The 20,677-nt window shown below is 36.9% G+C and overlaps 1 protein-coding gene across 2 annotated transcripts in view; it reads left to right on the top strand.

Annotated features, from left to right (window-relative positions):
- Positions 1-20,677, top strand: part of LOC140244779 (phospholipid scramblase 1-like) — a 40,558-nt gene extending 19,881 nt beyond the window's left edge. Inside the window, exons 6-7 of one of the 2 annotated variants that reach the window (XM_072324399.1) lie at positions 18,544-18,670; positions 20,366-20,677. In XM_072324399.1, coding sequence (XP_072180500.1) covers positions 18,544-18,612 — 69 coding nt within the window. In that variant the 3' untranslated portion in view covers positions 18,613-18,670; positions 20,366-20,677. Of the gene's footprint in view, positions 1-4,461; positions 5,657-18,543; positions 18,671-20,365 lie in introns of those variants that run through there. The other variant, XM_072324397.1, reaches the window with a different exon arrangement.

Below are 20,677 nucleotides of genomic sequence, written 5' to 3'. Positions count from 1 at the left end.
TATCATCGTTGTATACATCTATATATACTTACATGTATATGTACATGTATGTGTGTACATATGCACATGTGTGTATCATACATAGAACAATGCGGTGTTTATGAAATTGTTGCACAGTACATGTAGCATGTGCACAGTCATGAAGAAAGCTTAACACTAGTGCCTTATTGTGACTGAATAAGTGATGAATGCAACGGTGGCGCAGGAATGACTGGCACGGCTAACAAGCAGAAAAACACGCTGAATTATCGGCTCGGCTACGGCCCCATCGGGTTTTTGGCCGCTATAGACAGGTTAAAATCTACCGCGGGAAACAAAATTTGTGGCCGCTGGCCGCGTTAGACAGGTGGCCGCTATACACAGGGTCTTTAACATTGCTTTTCTCTCGGGGGGATTTTTCAGTGGCTGCTATAGACAGGTGGCCGCTATAGAGAGGTGGCCGCTAAGGCAGGTTTGACTGTATATGGTTAGATGTGATCTGTATGCAAAGCTTTTTCTGTGCTTTAGACACCTGATGCTTCTTGTGTCCAGCAAGCAGATTCTTCTTCACATCCCTTCTTTGCCTTCTTCCCGTGTACAGTTGACCACTACTTGCTTGAGATATTTTGTCGTTCGATTTGAGGCATCTGCATAGACTCCGACCAAATCAACAGTCCGTATTACTATGAAACCAGACAACCAACAAGTGGTTCAATGATACTGTGTACAGGCTATTGGTTTTTGGCAAGGATAGAATTGTCACGAATTTGACGATCATTTTTGGGCCGCAAATGTAACAACACACAGAGATATTTTGCAACATGATGCACCAGCAGAATAAACAAACAGGCATTTGATAGTGCTCTTTAAATTTATAGCCTTGGTGTCAAATCGTGGAAAACAACATCCCTTGAAAATATCTATGACTTCCTCATATGTGAAAATATCTGTACGCAATGACAGCTTTTACAGTATTTTGTTGTGCAATTGTCATACAACGTAGCTCTAACTTTAATACCCCACACCTCCTTTGACAGCTATCTCACAATTGTGCTGAGCCTTGACTTACGACTGATATAAACTTCAAGATTTATACAGTCACTGTTTTCCATCTAAACAGGAAAGAAAGGATGGAAAAAAAAACAGCTTTCAGTTATGATGAATACAGCTGCATGGCTGAATTTAGATTTTACAAAAAGTACACTGATGTTCTTTGAATGGCCCCAGATTTGGGAAAAAGAAAATATGATCATGAATGAATAGATGAATTCATAGCCACTTCTCATGAAATTGATGCCTTAATTTAGAAATTTGGCCAAAATTTTGTGCAGTGCAATAACCCCAAAGGGGAAATCAAATGAAATGGAAGTACAGGTACAGCTGTAGGATGAAATGTCCAGGAATTTCCTGGAGGTTAAATCCTGTTCCAGGAAGTGGCAAGAAGTTTGAACCCTTACTTCCCGTATTTCCGTGTATAACGCCCGAAATGTCGTTAATTGGCCTCTCAAAATAGCTCGAGTTACAGTTCAGTTTCTACTTCCCCACTTTGCTCTTTATTCCTGTTATACACAAAATTACCAAATGTATAATTATTTGTATCATTAGCCATATCAGACATCTTTAAAACAGTGTGCAGTGAGTTAAATAAATGCATTCAGAACATGATATCATGCACTAGAAGCAAAAGAGTTCACACACTGTAATATCAAGAGATGGGTAGCTGTGCAGCAAGTAATAAAAAGTTGCCCTGTACTGAGTAGTCAATCCTTTTTTTCCCTCTTTGAAATGGATTTTAAGATGCAATTACATTAATTGTCAATACTGTATTTTCAGATGTGCTCTAGATGTCCGATTTTGTTGATAATGATAACAATATGGACTGGGTGCTTGGGGGGGGGGGGGAAGGATATGACGTTAATTGCCCTCACTAGAATTTTGTTGCCCTTGTCTTTAACTCAGGCAATAAAATTCTAGTTCAGGCAATAAATGCTGTATCCCCTTCAAGGCCAGTCCATGTAATCATTGTATTTCTCAGAGACTGTTGACTTCTTCCACATTATTAAAGATGTGTGAGATCAAAGCTTAGCCTGCATACATTACATGTTGTTTATTAACTTGGATTGATGGGGAAAAAAAAAAGAAGTCAGAAATCTTTTGAGAAAAAAAAGTGAAGTGTGTGACATTTCATGTTAGCAACAGATGAGGTGTGTCTGGCAAGTGACATCATAATCACATGATTGTTTGGACCAAGTTTGAGACGCACAAATGATAACATCTGTTGAGGCTACTCTCCTCTATAAAAGGAAATGGATCATGTTTTGTTGGTAGGCCGAGTTGAAAGGAAACACTCAAAGCATTATTTACATTTGTGTGTGTGTGTGTGTGTGTGTGAGCGTGTGTGTTATACACTGTATGTTCCCATGTAGGGAGTCAGTCAGGTTGACAAGGTTGACTAGATGCATATAGGGCTTTCAGATATAGTCTGCCATAAAACCAGTATACACTGTACATTGTTATGTATGCCTCGCCGATAATAGACATATATTCCGTGTCACTTGTCCAGTCATTCCAAGGATTTATTTTAATCATCGTGTATTCATTTAATTGTTGTTTTTTGATCATTCTCTTTTTTTTTTATTACAGAGTACTTGTTCAAACATCGAAACTGTTTTTATACTCTGAAAAAATGGCATCTTTAGATGCTTCAAGATATCGTACTTATGTACAAACTCACATAGAACTACATTCCGTGACATTTTAATGAAATTTGCAAATCGTCATTAATATTTGCTAAGTTAATTACAAATAAGTCCCTACACTGTATTAAAGTATTGCTCCCTTTGACATACATATTGTGAGCCAAGGTTAGGTTCATTCATTTTTTTTTTCCTGAAAAGAGATATACTTTTTCTCCCACAGTTGATCTCTGATTGTCGATCACAGATTCAGTCTTTTGCAAATTTGTCGTCTAACACCCAATTTGTGACATGTTAGACTGGAGAAACACATGGCGAATGTAGCATCATACGGAAGTGTGTATTGTAGTGATCTCTATCTTTGACATGTACATGTATGTGTATGCTTGATGCTATTCCACGGTAATTGGAGGGGCAGACAGTGTTTACATAGCACCATGTATTAAAATCTACTCTCCACATGGAACTTGTTTACACTGGAAATTAAATGTGTTTAATACCATATTACTAATACTGTGTCATTCCTATGGAAACAGACAGACATTTGTTTGCTAATTTCTCCTAAGTTATTTGTTGATTACAGATTGACACTCTTTCTTCCACCAGCACAGTTTTTGTTTACATTTGCACCGTTTCCCTTGACAGCACAAACAAGAAATTAATTTTTGCTGTCAGCATTTGTCGGACTATATTGTAACAGAGCTAGAGCAACAAAAAAAAAAAAAAAAGATAGATATACAGGGTGTATATGAGTAATATCTTTGATAGACACAATTTACATGTACCTCTAATCCTTCATTATGATTAGAGAGAAAGAAAGAGAGAATAAAGAGAGAGAGCGAGAAAGAAGAGAAATGCACATGTATGAAATAATGTGTGCTGTGTTTTTAATCATTTTACCTTTTTTTCCATTTGATTTTATGACTCATGCATTGCTTATGACGTTTGTGCTGTACGAGTAAATGTCTTTCGTGGCAGTCCAAATACAATACATGTACATTTGTACGTACTTGTGTATTCCATGTTGAATATTTGCACATGTTTCCATGCATAATATATGTCATCTCTTTCCCTGCAATGTTAAAAGCTCTACTAATCAACCAGAAAGGAAGTGTACTACTTTTCAATATTAAAAACGACTGCCAAAAGCATCAGTGTCTACATGACAGAACAGAATTTAGAGTTAAAAGGGGCCAGAGCTGTCAGCATTTCTTAGCATTTTTCAACATTTTTCAGCAGTTTTCAGCAGCTTTTTTTGCTACATTTAGAACAGAATTGGAGTACACTCTGCTGAATGTCACAGAACCGACTAGCGGTACCAACTAGCAGTTTATTTCCGTTACAGTTTGTATGGGCATAAATTTTACTGCTATGTGCAGATCATCATGGACATCGAAGTTATGGCATTATGAAATATTACTGATAAATCATTCAGGAACTATGAGAATATTGTCAAATGCTGTCCATTGTGATTTGTTTGACAGTGATTGCTGTCTTGGCTCAAGCCACCGAGGTTTTGCATTGCTGGAAACGGTGTAAAACTTTGTCACGCCAAATTTCAATTCATTGTCGTTTGTAGCTGTCGCAGGGAAAGATGACATGTACACACATCTTGGAAGATTTTCTCGTTTTGTTGTTGCTAACGATGTGACCGTTGTCCGTACCATATTAACATTATTTCACAGATGTTTGCAAAGTTCATTTTTTGACATTCCTTTCATTTTCTCCCTCTTCCTTCCCCTGCTTGGATCTTTTCTCTCGCTCTTTTCTCTTCCATCGCGCACAGGATTTTATGTTCTTCGAGGAGTCTGGCAAAAAAAATGATCAAGGCAGAGTTGGATTCCTGTAGAGCGGACACGCTCTACTGCCCCTCTCCCATACTACACCTGATGATTCTCTCGCAGTCCCCCCCTTATTCAGACACACCCATTTTCATGCACTGCACAATACCCCCACCCACCTCCTATCACCACATTTACTATAGATACTCATCTCATACCCCCGTCCCCATGTGGCAAAAAGAAGTCTTGAACTATATCATACAAAAGGCTGGTTTTCCCTAGTAAATGTGTGCAAATTTATATGCGTCCAATACTCAAATCACAAAATGTTCTCACGCAACTTTGAAACATGTGTAAGAACAAATTACTCTGCATTTAGCCTGTAAAGAATGCAGTTGACGTTTCTGATTTGACTTTCTGCCATACAGGTACAATTGTATAGTAGAAAGATTGGAATACATGGTGAAAGTGGCTTTACCATCTCCATTAATCAGTCAAATTCAGTGTGCAAGCTTTTTTTCTGTGTCTCATGTCCTTGCGCAGTGGTGTATATAGAAGCATAATGAACTAATCTCAATGACAAATGTGGATGAGTGAATATTGTATGTAATGTACAGTTATGTACACAGGTACATTTCATTTGCGTGAAAACTGACATAGCAATTTGACTGTCCAGGCTGAACTGCACATTAGCATTTGATAGATACTACATCATAGAGAGGATATCGGGTCAAACGTGAAATACACGAAAGTAGCTTGTTCGATGCAAAGTCGTTGGTATCTTTGCGAGAAAACGATTGTTAATGAAAAATCTATGCTTGTATTGACCTCAAGATTTTATCGCTAGAACACAAAATTGTATATTTATGCACACTTTGATATAAAGTGAGTGTCTTTCTCTTTTTAAGTGTGATGTTTATAGTAGAATTCTGTCAGGTAAATGATGCATAGTAGAGACTCTTATTATATTATATCATGCAAGTAGTGACCACATTATATACCATCTTCTTTTTCTTTGGATACTTATTTGATATATTTTTCCTTTCTTGAAAGAGAGGATTAAGTCAGTGGCATTATCCCATGATTGTGTGCTGTGCTGATCTGTACATGTAGCTGTCATTTCTGATGTATGACATTACTGTCCGTAGAACAGACAAAAAAACTAACTCTTGTACTGGCACTTAGCCTTGTTTCCAGGCAATTTTTATGTGCGTTATATGTCAGTTTGCAAATGACTATGGAATAAATTGGGGTCTTTCATTAAAAAACAAACAAACACACAAACGAACATAAAAATTAAACAATCATATTTGAATAACTAGATCTCTTACAAAATATGTATGCCAAAAGGAATGTTTACTGGCCCCTCACCATAAAGCAAGTCAGGGAAAGTATTAAAGCAATGCAGAAGAGAAGAGAAAGTCAATTGTCTTTCTTAATCCTTATAATTAATATATGAAAATATGATATATTGGCAAAAAGAATATTAAAGCCATTGCAAATTACTACTATTCATTAAATCAGCAACTCAAATCATGCTAACTTGTCATTTTTGTGATAGTTGTACAGTCTTCATGTATGTTGTATCTGCTTTTTACTAAAAGGTATAGAAAGATGTGCTATTTTGTATTCAGAGTGCTTGAAATCTTATGATGGTGTTTTCCCCTTGTACTACGATATCTGGGCTTATCCAAAGTCTTGAGAAAGGCTGAAGTTATTTCTCTTCCAAAACCATAATTATGATGTTCCATAATTCTATCTTGGCAGTGTCCGCTGTCAGTTTGTGATGGTGGTGTTGGTCTGAACTGTCATATAAAGAAACCACAAAAAGCCCTGGTAGTAGCCTTTTATAAAAGAATGCAACCTACTTGTAAGGAAAGGGAGAAACTGGGAAAGGTTGTATTTTGACTTCCAAAATTAATGAGATAATTTACAGTTGTGGTGTGACAGCTGCTGCCCATTGCCAACTTACCGAGAGTAATTCCGTCTGCCAGTACGAGCAAACAAAGCCAACGCAATGTATCTATTTAAAAGTGCAGTGGGGGAAAGACTGCCTGATTTGGTTTACAGATCACGCTGAAACTTAAACATGTCTGGAAGGCAGAGACTATCAAGGAGCATTTATGTGCTATTCTCTAACCTGTGGGTGTGGTTGCTATCGTATGATAGATAGTAGAAAGCACTATTGAAAAGCATCATTCCTCATGTGAAAAGTGATCATCATCAAAGATGGCTTTTTCATACTGCATCCAGCAATATCACATGGCAACTAGGATGAAGGACGTTGGTGATCACATTGTCATGGGAACACCCAAGTCTGAGCTGCCATACTGTGGGCTTACTGAACAGTGTGTTTCAGAATTATGGAAGCAGTCACTCACCTATTCACTTGACAAGAAGCTTAGATTCAAACAGAAAATTGCATGTAATTGCTTGAGATCCAAACTATAGTGAACAGATTTTGCACCGACGGCATCTCAAAAATATCATATTTGACAAAAGTTAGGTCCACTTTTGCTTTCGTGCCGGCAGAGATATTTTTTGCACGTTTGTACATCTTGAAATGTTGAATATTTTCCTGTCATTGCATACATGATATTAAATTAATAATAAAGGGGGAAAAAAGAAATTGGAGAAAATGAAGTAAATAAAGTATAATACCATATAATATATTAGTTTTATATTAGGTTTTAAATGTCATTTCAAACATGATATTGAATTGGTATGAATGGGGAAAAAAGAAAGTGGAGAAAATGAAAAATGAAGAAAAAAAAAACCCACATCAACATCTACTTTTGATCTTGGTTTGCCCCCATTAACAGATTTGGCAGGATTTACCTCACTCTATTAGGAATCTTCCCAGGCCCCCCTCCGCCTGTCTCTTCCACATCTTTTTCGGTCATCTTCGCTTTCATGGCTCAGTCGCTTTAAACACTCACTAATAAAGTGTTTAAAAGAATGAAAACAAAATACTAAAAAAAAAAAGAAATATATAATTTGAATTATGTACCCATAAAGCTGCATATTGATGTTTAATATCTGTGTCTTAGAGAAATTCACTTTGCTTGAATTTCAGTATTTTCTGAAAACTGAACAGACTGATTACTCATATGAAAGTAATCAAAGTCAAGGTCGTAGATGTACTGGCCGCCGCCCACCTTTAGTGTTGTATGCACACGCCAAACACATTAAGAAAAAACACAAAGAAAAACATCTTAAATTGCTGAAGTATGCATGGGAAGCATTATTCTAAATGTTAGCACTGGCTCAATTTGCCGTTGATGTTGTTGTCCTATTCCACCCTCACTCATCAGAAAATGACATTGATGTTGTTTCATGTTCAGGAGGCAAGTGCTGTATTTTTGTTTGGTTTTTGTTTTGTTTTTGTATAAATTGTATTCAGTTTGTTTCACTCCAAACTATGTATCACAACTGAATGGTTGACCGAGCCTTATAATTGTAATTTACAATGCACTATCCCCCCATGTCTGTTGCCATCCACCACCACCACCATCATCACAAATTAGTCAAATGTCACATGTTGTTAAACTTTTTTTTGCCTAGAGCGAGCGAAACTAATAGCAAGTTTTTAGGGAAGGAAATGTCATTTGATGTGCACTGCACTTTTTGAACACTTCAGTTTCAAGAGCTGGCGCATTCAGTCATATTGATTATAGTTAAAGGACAAGTTCACCTTCATAAACATAAGGATTGAGAGAATGTAGCAATTAATAGTAGAACTCATCAGTGAAAGTTTGAGGAAAATCGGACAATCCGTTCAAAAGTTATGAATTTTTGAAGTTTTTGTGCAGTAACCGCTGGATGAGAAGACTACTGCAGTGTGTGAATAACTTAGATATTGTCACATGCGTACAACAATATAAGCAAAATATAAAGAGAATTTCACAAAATTTCATCTTTTGAAAAAAGTACACGTTTCCGCGACTCGTTACCGACAAATGTTATGGGTAATATTATTCCCCCTGCCTTTAGAAAGAGGCAAGTCAAGTGCTCTTTTATTATGCGAAAAAAGTGAAAATATGTTGAATTTTCTTTATACATTTTCTTTATACTATTGTACGCATATGACTTACAAGCTGTAGTAGTCTCCTCATCCAGTGGTTCCAACACAAAAATTTTAAAAATTCATAACTTTTGCATCGATTGTCCAATTTTTCTCAAACTTTCACTGATGTGTTCTACTAATATTGTTGCATTCTCTCAATCCTTGTGTTTATGAAGGTGAACTTGTCCTTTAAGGTATGGAGCTGCAGCCATGGTTAAATGTATAGCACCACATTGTCATGATGTATATATGATGTATAAAAAAAAAAAAAAACAACGTAAATTCGGGGAATAAATGTCTGGAAAAGAGGTACAAACTGTATCAGGAAGAAAAATTTTATTGAACTTTGAAGGAGAAATACTTGATTGTTCGTAAGGATTCAACAGCTTTTTTAGCTCACCTGAGCCTTTGGCTCAGGTGAGCTATTGCGATCGCCCTTCGTCCGTCGTGCGTAAACTTTTTACGTTTTCATCTTCTTCTTGAAAACTCCAAGACCGATTTTCATCAAACTTGGCAGGTAGCATCCCTAGGGGGTTAGGAACTCAATTTGTTAAAATGGGCACCATGCCCCACCCAGGGGGCCCCCAGGGGGGCCCAAACCCCCCAAAATTAAGGTATCTGTAAAAATCTTCTTCTCTAGAACCAACAGTGATAGAGCTAAGTTAATACTATGAGTTAGTACATTGATGACTGTAGTTTCAAGGTTCTTATGGCAGAATCAGGGGTGCCCCCCTTGGGACCCAGGGGAGGGGGTGGGGAGGGGTCCTAATGGGGCCTAAATTGTACATTTTCATCTTCTTCTTGAGAACCCCATAACCAATTTTCACCAAACTTGGCAGGTAGCATCCCAAGGGGGTTAGGATCTCAATTTGTTAAAATGGGCACCATGCCCCACCCAGGGGCCCCAGGGGGGCCCAAACCCCCCAAAATGAAGGAATCTTTAAAAATCTTCTCTAGAATCAGAAGTTATAGAGCTAAGATAATACTTTGAGTTAGCACATTAATGACTGTAGTTTCAAGTTTGTTCATAGCAGATCCAGGGGTGCCCCTCTTGGGGGCAGGGGGGGGGGGGTGGGAAGATCCCAATGGGGGCCTGAATTGTACATTTTCATCTTTTTCCTGAAAACCTCATGATGGATTTTCGTCAAACTTGGCAGGTAGCATCCCTAGGGGGTCAGGATCTCAATTTATCAAAATGGGCACCATGCCCCACCCAGAGGGCCCCAGGGGGCCCCAATCCCCCCAAATTAAGGAATCTTAAAAAATTTGGGCCCTTACTGTACATTTTCATCTTCTACTTGAGAATGCCTGGTCAAATTTTAGTAGAGCTGTGAATAATTTAGATTAGTGACTGCGTGAAAGGTGAACTTGCGATACTCAGGTGAGCGCTAGACCCGCGGTCTCTTGTTTTATATGGGTTTATTTGGTTGTCCTGGGACTCATTTCATGCATAGTTGATATGATAGCAACTCTTGCTGGAATGGCAATTCTTGTAACAACAAGAATCCAGCTTCCTGATTGGCTGTTGCTGTTGCTATTGGAAGTTGTCATTCAAGCAAGAGCTGCTATCCCTACATTTTTATCCCGAAGTAGACTTCAGAGTGTGTAGTATCTAGGCCCTCAGGACTACACCATTCATCTAGTTCAGTGGAGATTTGCTTTAATGCAGGAAACTGATGTGTATTTTGGGTGTGCTTTAATATAAAATGGGACATAGAGGGAATGTAGTGGGTTTTTTTAACATTGTTATTTCCTCAAGAATCATGATTTTAATTTTGATCTAGTTTTAGTGTAAGAAATTATATGTAAAAAAGAAAAGAGAAATACAGAGAAATGTATATTTAATAAAAAGTGTTATAGAAGCACTATTTTTGACTGTCGGACAAAATTGTTAGAGTGCTGTATGTTTGTTTTTGATCAGAGTCCCCTAAACTGCCAGATATTTTAGTAGCCATCTCTCCCCAAAACTGAAAATAGCATTTTATATACACAGCATATTTAATATGTACATTTAAAGCAACTTAGAATCAGTTTTCAAAGGAAAATGACCAGCAGAATTTTTTGCCGACTTAAATGACATAGACCATCTGGGCATGCAATCTGTTAAAAATAGCATTCAGTCATGCACAGGGTGACATGAATGAGAAGGCCAAGGCAGTATCTCGTGGAATTCTAGTATCGTCTATTCTAGTAAGAAGCTACTTTCTTCTACCATCTATATTTTGTTTTTCCTTGAAGATATGGCATTCTCTGCTTTCCCAAAAGAGTAGTATCTGAGGGTGGAGGATATGTACTTATTGCTTTTTGCATTTGAATTATATCACTCTGTTCTTGACATGAACTGTTACATGCCATTAGCTATCCCCAGTAGTTCTGATGTGGGCATTACTAGATTGCAGTAAATTATAGCACTAGTGGGTTGTATTTTTGAAAAACAGGTCATTCCATTTCATTTTTGTATGTTTTGCTCTATAGCTCACATTATTTTGCTGTGCACAAACCCTGCATACGTATATGACCTGAACAAATGTGTACCTGTACATATGTTGTACGTAGCCCCTAAATGTTTCGATCATTTAGTACATTTAGCCTACAGAGTAACCAATCTTTCACACAGCCTTTTAAATACTTCACACTTTTCTTCCGACTGGAAAATTTGATACTTCATGTACATTTCTATTTCTCTATTTTTGATACTTTGATATTTCTGCCACTTAGATATACTCAGCAGAGAAATAGTTTTGCAAAGTGCACTGTTCTAAAAATGATAACAACCACAAGTGGGTGAAACACCAGATGAGATGAAAAGTCTAACTTCAATTATCTGAGGAGGGATAATAAGTGACAGGACATTCATGACTTTATTTTTTCACTGCATAGAGTGCAAACAATTTCGAGACTAGGAAGTCTTTAAAGACAGAAAACATAAGATTTCAGTTCTTTCATGAAATATTCTTAATTTCAACAGCTACGTTTTCAGAAAATGTCATCAAAAGTCAGAAACTGGCAGGTTGAGTTGATTGTTTTTGAAATATATGACTGACATATAAATAGAAAATGGACAAGGTTTGAAAGCTGAAGAATGAATTATTTCGATAATACCCCAAACTGGAAGGTTGGTGTAACATGACATATTTTACAGCCTTTGTTGCACAGGAAACTCCTGTTTCAAAGTCCTCGGGATGGATAGTTTTCTTGTGGTATATTGAAATATCATTATAGCCAAACAATAAAGTACATAAAGATATTTTTAGATAATGATTCTGGGACATGAAATTTTACTTCACTGTCATAAGAGTTGCGTTATGACCATGTTCGTTATGGCAGGAGTGCACTGTAGCCTTTTTGCATTGTAATACAGCATCGATACTGACTCTGCACGTATGCGATTATTCAACCTTTTGATACAGTGTAGTGTAACAAACCTCTCCGTGATAATTCTTAAAGGGTATAGGAGGGCACTTTGAGGCTGTTTAAATAGAGACGTGTCACTTGAAGAATGCATCATAATCATGATTGTCATTAGAGAAATACACGTTCAGTGTTTTTAGAAAGTTTGGTGGTCATTAGCATGAGTAAAAAAAAATGCAACTATGTGTGTGCTTGCACATTTTTGCCTCTATGATGTGTGGTGCACTGGAATGATTGCTCACACATACAATTTAAAATATCAAAGTATTTTCAATTACAGTGTTACGAGTAGCATTTTATGAATTCTACTGATGCGCTGCATTCTGTAAAATTAAGTGGCATTTTTGTGAGGTGGGCATCATATCAGTCCACTCACTATGATTCTTTATCATGTGAACCAATGAACAAGACAATACAATTGTATGTTATCCATGTTATGAAAATATAAAAGTCAAAATGTGTGGAATACATAGTGCCATACCATAATGGTTTTGTAGTTGTAGTGGTATCTAGTAAAATATATGCTGGTATTGAACATTGTACATTGTATAAAAATCTGACTCATGTAATTAACAATCCAAATAAATGTAAACAGTAATCACTACATGTGTGTAAAAAACTGATTCATGTAATTAACAATCCAAATAAAAGTAAACAGTAATCACTACATGTGTGACGGTCAAAACTCAAGAGGTATTGCCAAAGTTTGTCTTTATTCATTCAGGTGTTGATTTGAACAATGTGCACTAATTCATTGCAAATTGTAGTTTTATATTATTGCTAAGAGAAATATGCAGCGTAAAATAGATTATGTCATAGGAAGATAGTAGATAAATCTATTAAAACACAGTTGAGATCTTTCAGACATTATAATCTCCACATCAGATTTCTTTATGAAGGCTTAATCCATTATATTAGATATTTTACAATGAAGCACCATGTCCTCTAGTACATAGCCTTCCAGGTAATAAATTTGTCGAGAACTGAAGACAGATTAAAGGAAACATTGCTTTTCTCACTCCTGAAAGCATTACACTGATATTCAGTGCTTTATAAAATTCATTTGTACCGAGGAAGGTGCACCAATGAAGTGATTTCTTTTAATATGAGATGGTGTTTGTTTGAATGTAGAGTGGCAGCATGATAGAGTTGGCCATGTAGCAGCTGCCATATTAAGTTAGCACAAAGTGCAAGCCAAATTGTAGCAATCCAGAGTGAAAAGATAATGGAGCATACTACCTTTTTAGTACCCCTTGCAGGTTTGTTCTAATGGTTATTGAAGAGAATTTGCCATGTACATTGTAGTTTGTTACTGGTGCTATCACTTGTGGGCGTTAATTGCATCTGTAAGTCTGCCCTGATGTGATGAAGGGGTACCTGAAGAGGGAGAAACAAGAATGTTTTCGGTGAGAGTTGTTGCTGAAGTCGTCCTTGTCAAATTCATCTATTGAGAGGTTTATCCTCTCTCATTTTTATGTTGCCGCTTGACATTTTCCTGTGACATTTACTCTACTGCCTGCTCAGTATGATATTGATGTACATAGATGAGTTATCAGCTTTTTAAAAGTGGTAACGGCGCATTAATACAATGACTATGTGAATATATCTTTGAGAGATGACTAAAACAAAGAAAGGGAGGGGGTGGAGAGAGAGGGAATTGTGTATGACAAAGGTAAAGACAAATTAATTAATTGCTTTAAAAAATCAGTGATATCTCACTCTCAGTGTCAGGAAATGACCCATGAAGTGACCAGCAATTAAGAAAATATTTTTTAGCGCTTTGAATTATTTTGAAATTAATATACAGGTTGTTATGTTGTAGTTATGTTGAAAAAGAATGCAAGGACAGAGAAAAATAGAAAAGGAGGGTGAGAGAGTGTGTGTGTGTATGGATAATGTGTGTGTGTGAATGTATATGTGTGTGTATGTGTGTGTGTGTGTGTGTAAGAGAATGACAAAGAAAGAAACGGATAGAATTAGAGTGGCCAATTTGATGAAGTTCTCAATGCAGGGTTGAGTAACAACGCCATCCATGCTTAGGCAATCTCTTAATAATGCAACATGTTCTGTGGCTTTGACAGATATGTACTCTCGCCTGATCCATCATGATTAATGACACTTTCTCCTCATCTCTCTGGATATTACATGATACTGATATACTGCAATGCTCAGATGCATGTGTTTAATTGTATCCATTTACTTAATATCTTCAGTACAGCAATCGTAGCATGTTGCTTTGAAACTCACCTTGTCAGCAAGCAGGGAACTTTGACTCCTTAACATTCATCATCTTTGCATGTTATGTATTTTAGTTATGTTCAGATAGTGATCCTTAACCTCGAGGATAGCTTTCTTCAAGGATAAGCTCTGGCCCTATTATACGATGTGCGTTCGCACGACAAAGCTTATCCTCAAAGGTAGTCCTCGAGGATAGGATCGCTGTCCCCCGTACCTACGCTTATTTACAAGTTCCCATCAACAAGTTCTGTCCACACGATGCTTAAACTACGAATGTGGACCCCCTGTGGCTCGTGGATAGAGCACTAACCCTGACATATCTTGTGGATAGCTATCTTCGATTTTAACTTCAAGTTAGGTACCAATGAGTGCATAGCACAGTGCTTTACTATCGTAAAGATAGCTATCCTCGATCTGAATGTAACTTAAGTCTTGCCAGATATATTTCAGCCAAATTGCTCTATTTTTATGGATATAGTTGTGGCTGGGATAACAGATTAACAATGAAATATGATTACAACTATTTTGCTTAAAATAGTTATTCATACTAGAGACTGTTCTTGATTGCCCATGAAGGAATCCAGTGTCATCAGTTACCCAGGCACAATTTTTATATACTAATGATCATTCAATGACCAGAGCGCATTGGAAGGAACATTCTAGACTAGACGTTGGGGAAAGTGGTCAAGGTGTTTAACTTCATGGTGTTTTATCCTCCCGAATGATTTGGTGTGATAATGGGGCAGTGACATTTGAAGACCATGAAATAACAAGTGATCAGTATGTGCTTGAAGCAAGAAACAAAAAGCAAAACAAAAACACACACACAAAAAACTGAGGCCAACCAAAATTTAAAGAATGAAGTTTGATTTAGTTTTCTCTTTTTCATTTTCGATCCTTTGTAACTCTTATTTCCTCAACTCTAAGAAAGCATGAACACATGATTTTTTTTTGTTGTTGTTGGAATGCATGACTTCAAATGTATCTTTTCTTGACAACATTTTTTAATACAATTTTGAGTTCTTCATTCTCTTCAAATCCTGACGTGAGGTGATACGTCTTATGTTGCCGATCATCCCATGGTGTGGTTAAGAATCGGACTGACATAAGATATCTGAGCTGGAGATGTTGTTTCAAGCTCAACCATAGCTGCATAGTGGCAAATAACTCCACCTTTTCTGTATCAGCTCTTGTTGCTTGAGTTCCACAGACATCACGTCTGACTCTTCTTACCTGACATTTCCTTTTCAAATGCTACGTTAACATCATGATTACTCTGGGAAGGCCTGATTGCAATACTGCTGTGCTTTGGCAAGAGAAAACAATCGACAAATGATCACCAAAAAGTTGAGATATAAATCTTGTAGATCGGGAGTGGCATGTCTCGGCTTTGGTGAGAAATTTTGAGCAAGAACACTCATCCCACCGAGAGATATTCAAGTCGAGATGCTTTGATATCATATTTTTGTTGTGGATGCAGATTGCTTACTGTAAAATGAGAAATTTTCGCGTGCATTTTAATTTCGCGAGCGCCAAAATTTGCGAAATTAAAATGCACGTGAAAGTTTTTGTCTACACTACATGCATTGAACGCCAGTGGCAATTCGCGAAAATTTCATGCCGCGAAAAAGGCTGTCAGTTCCAATTCGCGATAATTTCATGTCGCGAATATATCATGTTTTACAGTATATAGTACTTACACTCGTTTGTCACTTGCTTGCTTTTGCCAAAGTAGGGTAGACTAGTAGGTTTTGTATGGTGTCTATGCCATCCCGCATCGAGACTGAATTATATATGTCTCGCAATTATAGAAGCTGTGGAACTGTTGGTGATAACAATCTATTTGTCATGTTTCTTTTTACTTTTGTCTTATTAACTTTGCTTTGAGTTATTATTTTTTTTCTCTCTCTTGCAACCTCCCATTCACACATCATCAATGGTTGAACAAACACTGTTGAGTTTCACACTCTCAACTGAGTTATCCAACAGTGTGAAATATCTTCTGTCTGTTATGTGTGGGAAGTGCATTTTTTTTTTTTTTTTTTTTTTGTTTCTACCATCAGGTCTTGCTTGTAGCACCCACATTTTGTTTGGTTTTAGCTTTGCAGCATTGTTATACAAAGTAACATAATTTGCTGTGGCTGCTTGTATAATTTTATTTTTCGTTAGTCACCTTTTCTTTCCTGCCGTCTGTATGCCGATTGTAAACACATGCTTCTTTTTGCAGCTCTTTAATTTTAGTCAGTTGTGCATGTTTATCACCTATTTCATGAAGTGTACATTTCATCTTTTTTTTAATGTTTAGTTGGTCTCTATTAGACACCATCACAAACTTTGAAAGTTGCTTTTCATTGTACATTATTTTTTCCTCTTATCATTGTCATCATCATCAGTTGCTTACATACATCAATGTTAATTTCAAATTTTAGTTCCCGCTGGCACTAAATTTTAATTAATGTAAACCTGCCTTGTCAATTTATTGCATGTGTACAATATATATCCAGACCTATCACATAATACTTCAAAAAAAATGACAATGCTTTATATAAGTGATTTGTACCTGAACATCCTGCTGTCACAAAATACAGGTGAGTTTGTAATAATTATTTGTCATGCCAGGTAGATTTATTGAACAACAGTTTGATAGCAAGATATCAAGACATCCCCAAACCTGAATCTATCAAAATCATGATACGTATAACTTATTTTGATAAGGCACCAACTTGATCAGTCACATAAGATCATATCATTCAAATGGGATGATTTTTGACAGACAAAATATTCTTATGTCAAAACAAAACAAAAAACAAATCTATTGAACTGTCCAGACTATCAAATACCCTTTAACTTTTATGATAGTACCATAGAACGTTTTCCTAAAAAGTCAAGAAATACCATCCAGTCTCCAGATATGTGGTAGCAGTAACAACTTAATCACATGACTTTAGTCATGTGACATACTTGATCAGTCACTAATGTTGACTTATTGATGTAAAGAGGCATGGCATGGTTGTGTCATGAAAAGCAGTAGTTCACAAGTAGCCCATCCGTTATTGCATCTTGACCTTGTTTACTTTTTATACGAAAGCATCACATCAAAGAACAACATTGTTTATTTTGTGTCAAGATTAACCCATGATCTCCAAGATGTTGTAATTGGTGCACTAGTATACATGTACGTGTACATGTACATTGTACATAGCACCCCTGGCTCCTTCATGTAGTTGCCAAAGGGTTAAACAGGTGCTCCAGCAGAGGTTTTACAAGTTGTGTCATTCAATTTTCATTCATGTTTATGTGTGTGTGTTTTGACACTTCACATTTATATTTTAAAGTGTCCCATTCATGAAATACATTTGTTTGATTCACATGGCAAAGATCTTGGTTTCTAGCAATGTGTGAAGTCTGAGAATACTGAAAATTGCTCAGAATTACAAACCTACACGTATTGATACATTGTAATGTACTCATGATTTGCCATGATAACATTAAAGGCACAAGGGGCATCTTTTGAGATAGGGAAAATAAAAGCAAAAAAAAAAAAATGCCCTGGCAATAAGCCTGAAGGAGATATGTGTTTCTTCTTTCAGGGAAGGATTAGAAAGGTCGTTTTCATTATTTCACCAACTTTATTTGGACAAAACAATTCTATTAACAAACCAAACAAACAAATACAGTGACCAGGCGCAAACCAGCTTGTTCACTTTAGCACCAGTATTCACATGGCCAAAAAGACATGAACCACAAAGAGAAGATTTAACAAAGTGTGGTACAAAGTGTCAGGTTCCCACTTGCTGATTGAAGACAAATTATTCAACTGAATTATTGCCCTTTCAAATTGATCCATGTGATTTGGAAGATGCATATCATTTTGTCCTTTCCCTGTTTGTGCTACCAACTAGTCGGGTGATCAAATCTTACTTTCGAAAACAAACAAATGTTAAAAATTTCACCTAGATATCTGTGAGATTATTATGTCCTACCTGTTTGTGCAAAATTGGCCATCAAAACTACTGATAACATTGCATTAAGTCTATTACACAGGAGGAAGAGATGCACATGTATGTTAATCTGAGCAACTTAAAGTTCTTGGACTAAACTTCATAGCTAAGACCATGAACAGTCCCATGCTTGTATCTGAGTGAATCAAAATGTGCAACTTTGTCCGAAATTGGTGCTAAACATTTGGTCTCAATGCACAATGTTTGCCTCAGAAATTTTCAGTAGTTTTGAGATCAAAAGTTTAACACCAATTTCGGATGAATTTCCAATGCGGATGAGCTTCTACTGTAATATGCAAACCAGTGTTTGTCTTGAAACTATACACCAAGTCCAGTCCATGTATCAATCATGCTTTGTCCACCCCACGCAGGATTTCATGTTCTTTGAGAAGTCGGGCGACGAGAAGGACCAGAGGAAGGCGGGCTTCACCCAGGTGTAGGCGGGGCCATCAACCATCCAGCCAATCATATCGCTCCATTCTCATCATCTGTGAACAGGTGTGGTCGTCACTCATCAAAACCAGCCATGCATTTCATTACATTTAAATTACAACAAGACTGCTGAAATTTGTTGTTGTTGTTTGAAAGAAGGTTAATACAATTAGCCAGAAGATTTTTTTTATTATGCTCTGTATCATATGGCAAATTTTATAGTCTGATGATATTGAACCATTTAATTAACAGCACAACTGTGAAGCGTCTTTGAAGCAAATGAATCTCATCAATACCAAAATATTCAAAATATATCACTATTATATTTCAAAAGTGATGTCTTCCTCAAACGTAGATTTTAGATGGTAATCCTCTGCATACTGCTGTGAATTATAAGTACATGATTTAAGTAGACAATGTCAGTATGTCTTCTTCACTTGAAAATAATATCTCAGAGCTGACAGGAACAACAGCAAAAAAAAAAAAAAAAAAAATGTAAATTACAGTATGTCAGATGAAAAATACCAGTCATACATACAACAAACCTGATACAATTGTAAAGCCATGGCAGACAGTTCATGGTAAAGAATATTTGTGGGTTCTTTATACCATACTATGATCAATCAGGTGAGAGTAAAAATAAAAACAGATTTGAAACATTAAAAAAAAAATGATAATATAAATAAAGATAGAGAGCTGTCATTCATCTGGTGGACTGTAATTGGAGAGTGTACAGATACTAGGAACTTTATGCATTTCACATTTTACTGTATGAAAGCAAAATGTCCACCCACTGCCCATTCCAATTAAACAGGCTTCGCCAGTCAATAGGATCCTTTTACAGCAAGAATAAAGAACCAAAAGTCTGTTCATGAATGTCTCCAGATTATTTGTTGAAGTTGGCTTGAGCTTGTATGTGACATGCTGGATGTTATAAAATTGCCAGGTCATTCATGCTCTCGCAGTGTGTTGTAGAGAAAATGTACGATGTATTCCATATGTTTGTGTGTGTGTGTGTGTGTTGTTGTTGTGGTTTTTTTTTTTTTTTTTTGGGGGGGGGGAGGTTTAAGCTCAAGTGTGGCATTTTGCTCAGGTATCTCATACATAATGTTTTAAGAGGAATCATTCTTGTTTCAGCAGTGCAACATCCCATGCTTACTGTTGGCATCCCATGCACATACATTCAGGCATTCGTATTACATCACGTACACAGATATTGTGCACCAATTTCGTGAAGTTTGTACCATGAATGTTTGTGTACCTTTCATCTTGATTGATCAGCTCAGAATTCTGTCGTATGCCCATGGCAGGGCTGAAAATTTGTCATCTGTAAAAAACCATCAGTTCAAATGTCAAAATGAAAACAGTATATGTGTGTCCATATCTGTGAAGTCATATAGGTTTCTACAGTAAATCAAAGTGTACAGTATATGTTATCTATTTCTGAATACATAACGCATTGTGTACCACAATATTACAGCATTTTCACAGTCTGACCTTAAATGTCATTTTTTTCTTGTTTCTTTCTTTCCTTCTCTTATCTCCTGTGTGTTTGTCCTCGTTTGTCCTTGTTTGTTGGTTCTACGTATCGTCCACTTACTTTGACCTTTCCTCCACGCCTCGTCTTCGATCTCTCTCCCTCATTTCTCCATTCCATCTTCCTCCATGTTTGTGTGTGTGTGTTTGTTTGGTTGTCTGTGCGTCATCTGTCGCGTTGCTGTCGTCTTTTTTTTTTCCTTCTTCGTGCGCTTCTCTCTGCAGGACTTCATTTTCTTCGAGGAGTCGGGGAAAGAGAACGACCAGCGAAAGGCGGGCTTTGTCAAAATATGAGCTCCCGAGGAAGGCGTTCCGTTGGCGTGACGATGGGGAATAGAGTAGAAAATGTACATAATGTACTACTTTCATTAATGTAGAAAATGAATATATTAAGTAACAATTTTGATTTCTATCTCTCTTTTGTTCCTCTGGCCTTCATTATCATTATATGTCACTCCTGGTTGCCTTACTCCCCCCCCCCCCCCTTTCACTCTCTCACTCCCGATTATTCTTGTCTCTTCCAAATGCTCTTCTTAT

This window comes from Diadema setosum, chromosome 21, assembly GCF_964275005.1.
Source record: "Diadema setosum chromosome 21, eeDiaSeto1, whole genome shotgun sequence".
Lineage (NCBI taxonomy): Eukaryota > Metazoa > Echinodermata > Echinoidea > Diadematoida > Diadematidae > Diadema > Diadema setosum.
The sequence above is the reverse complement of the archived record's forward strand: the minus strand, read 5'-3'. Positions and strand labels throughout refer to the sequence as shown.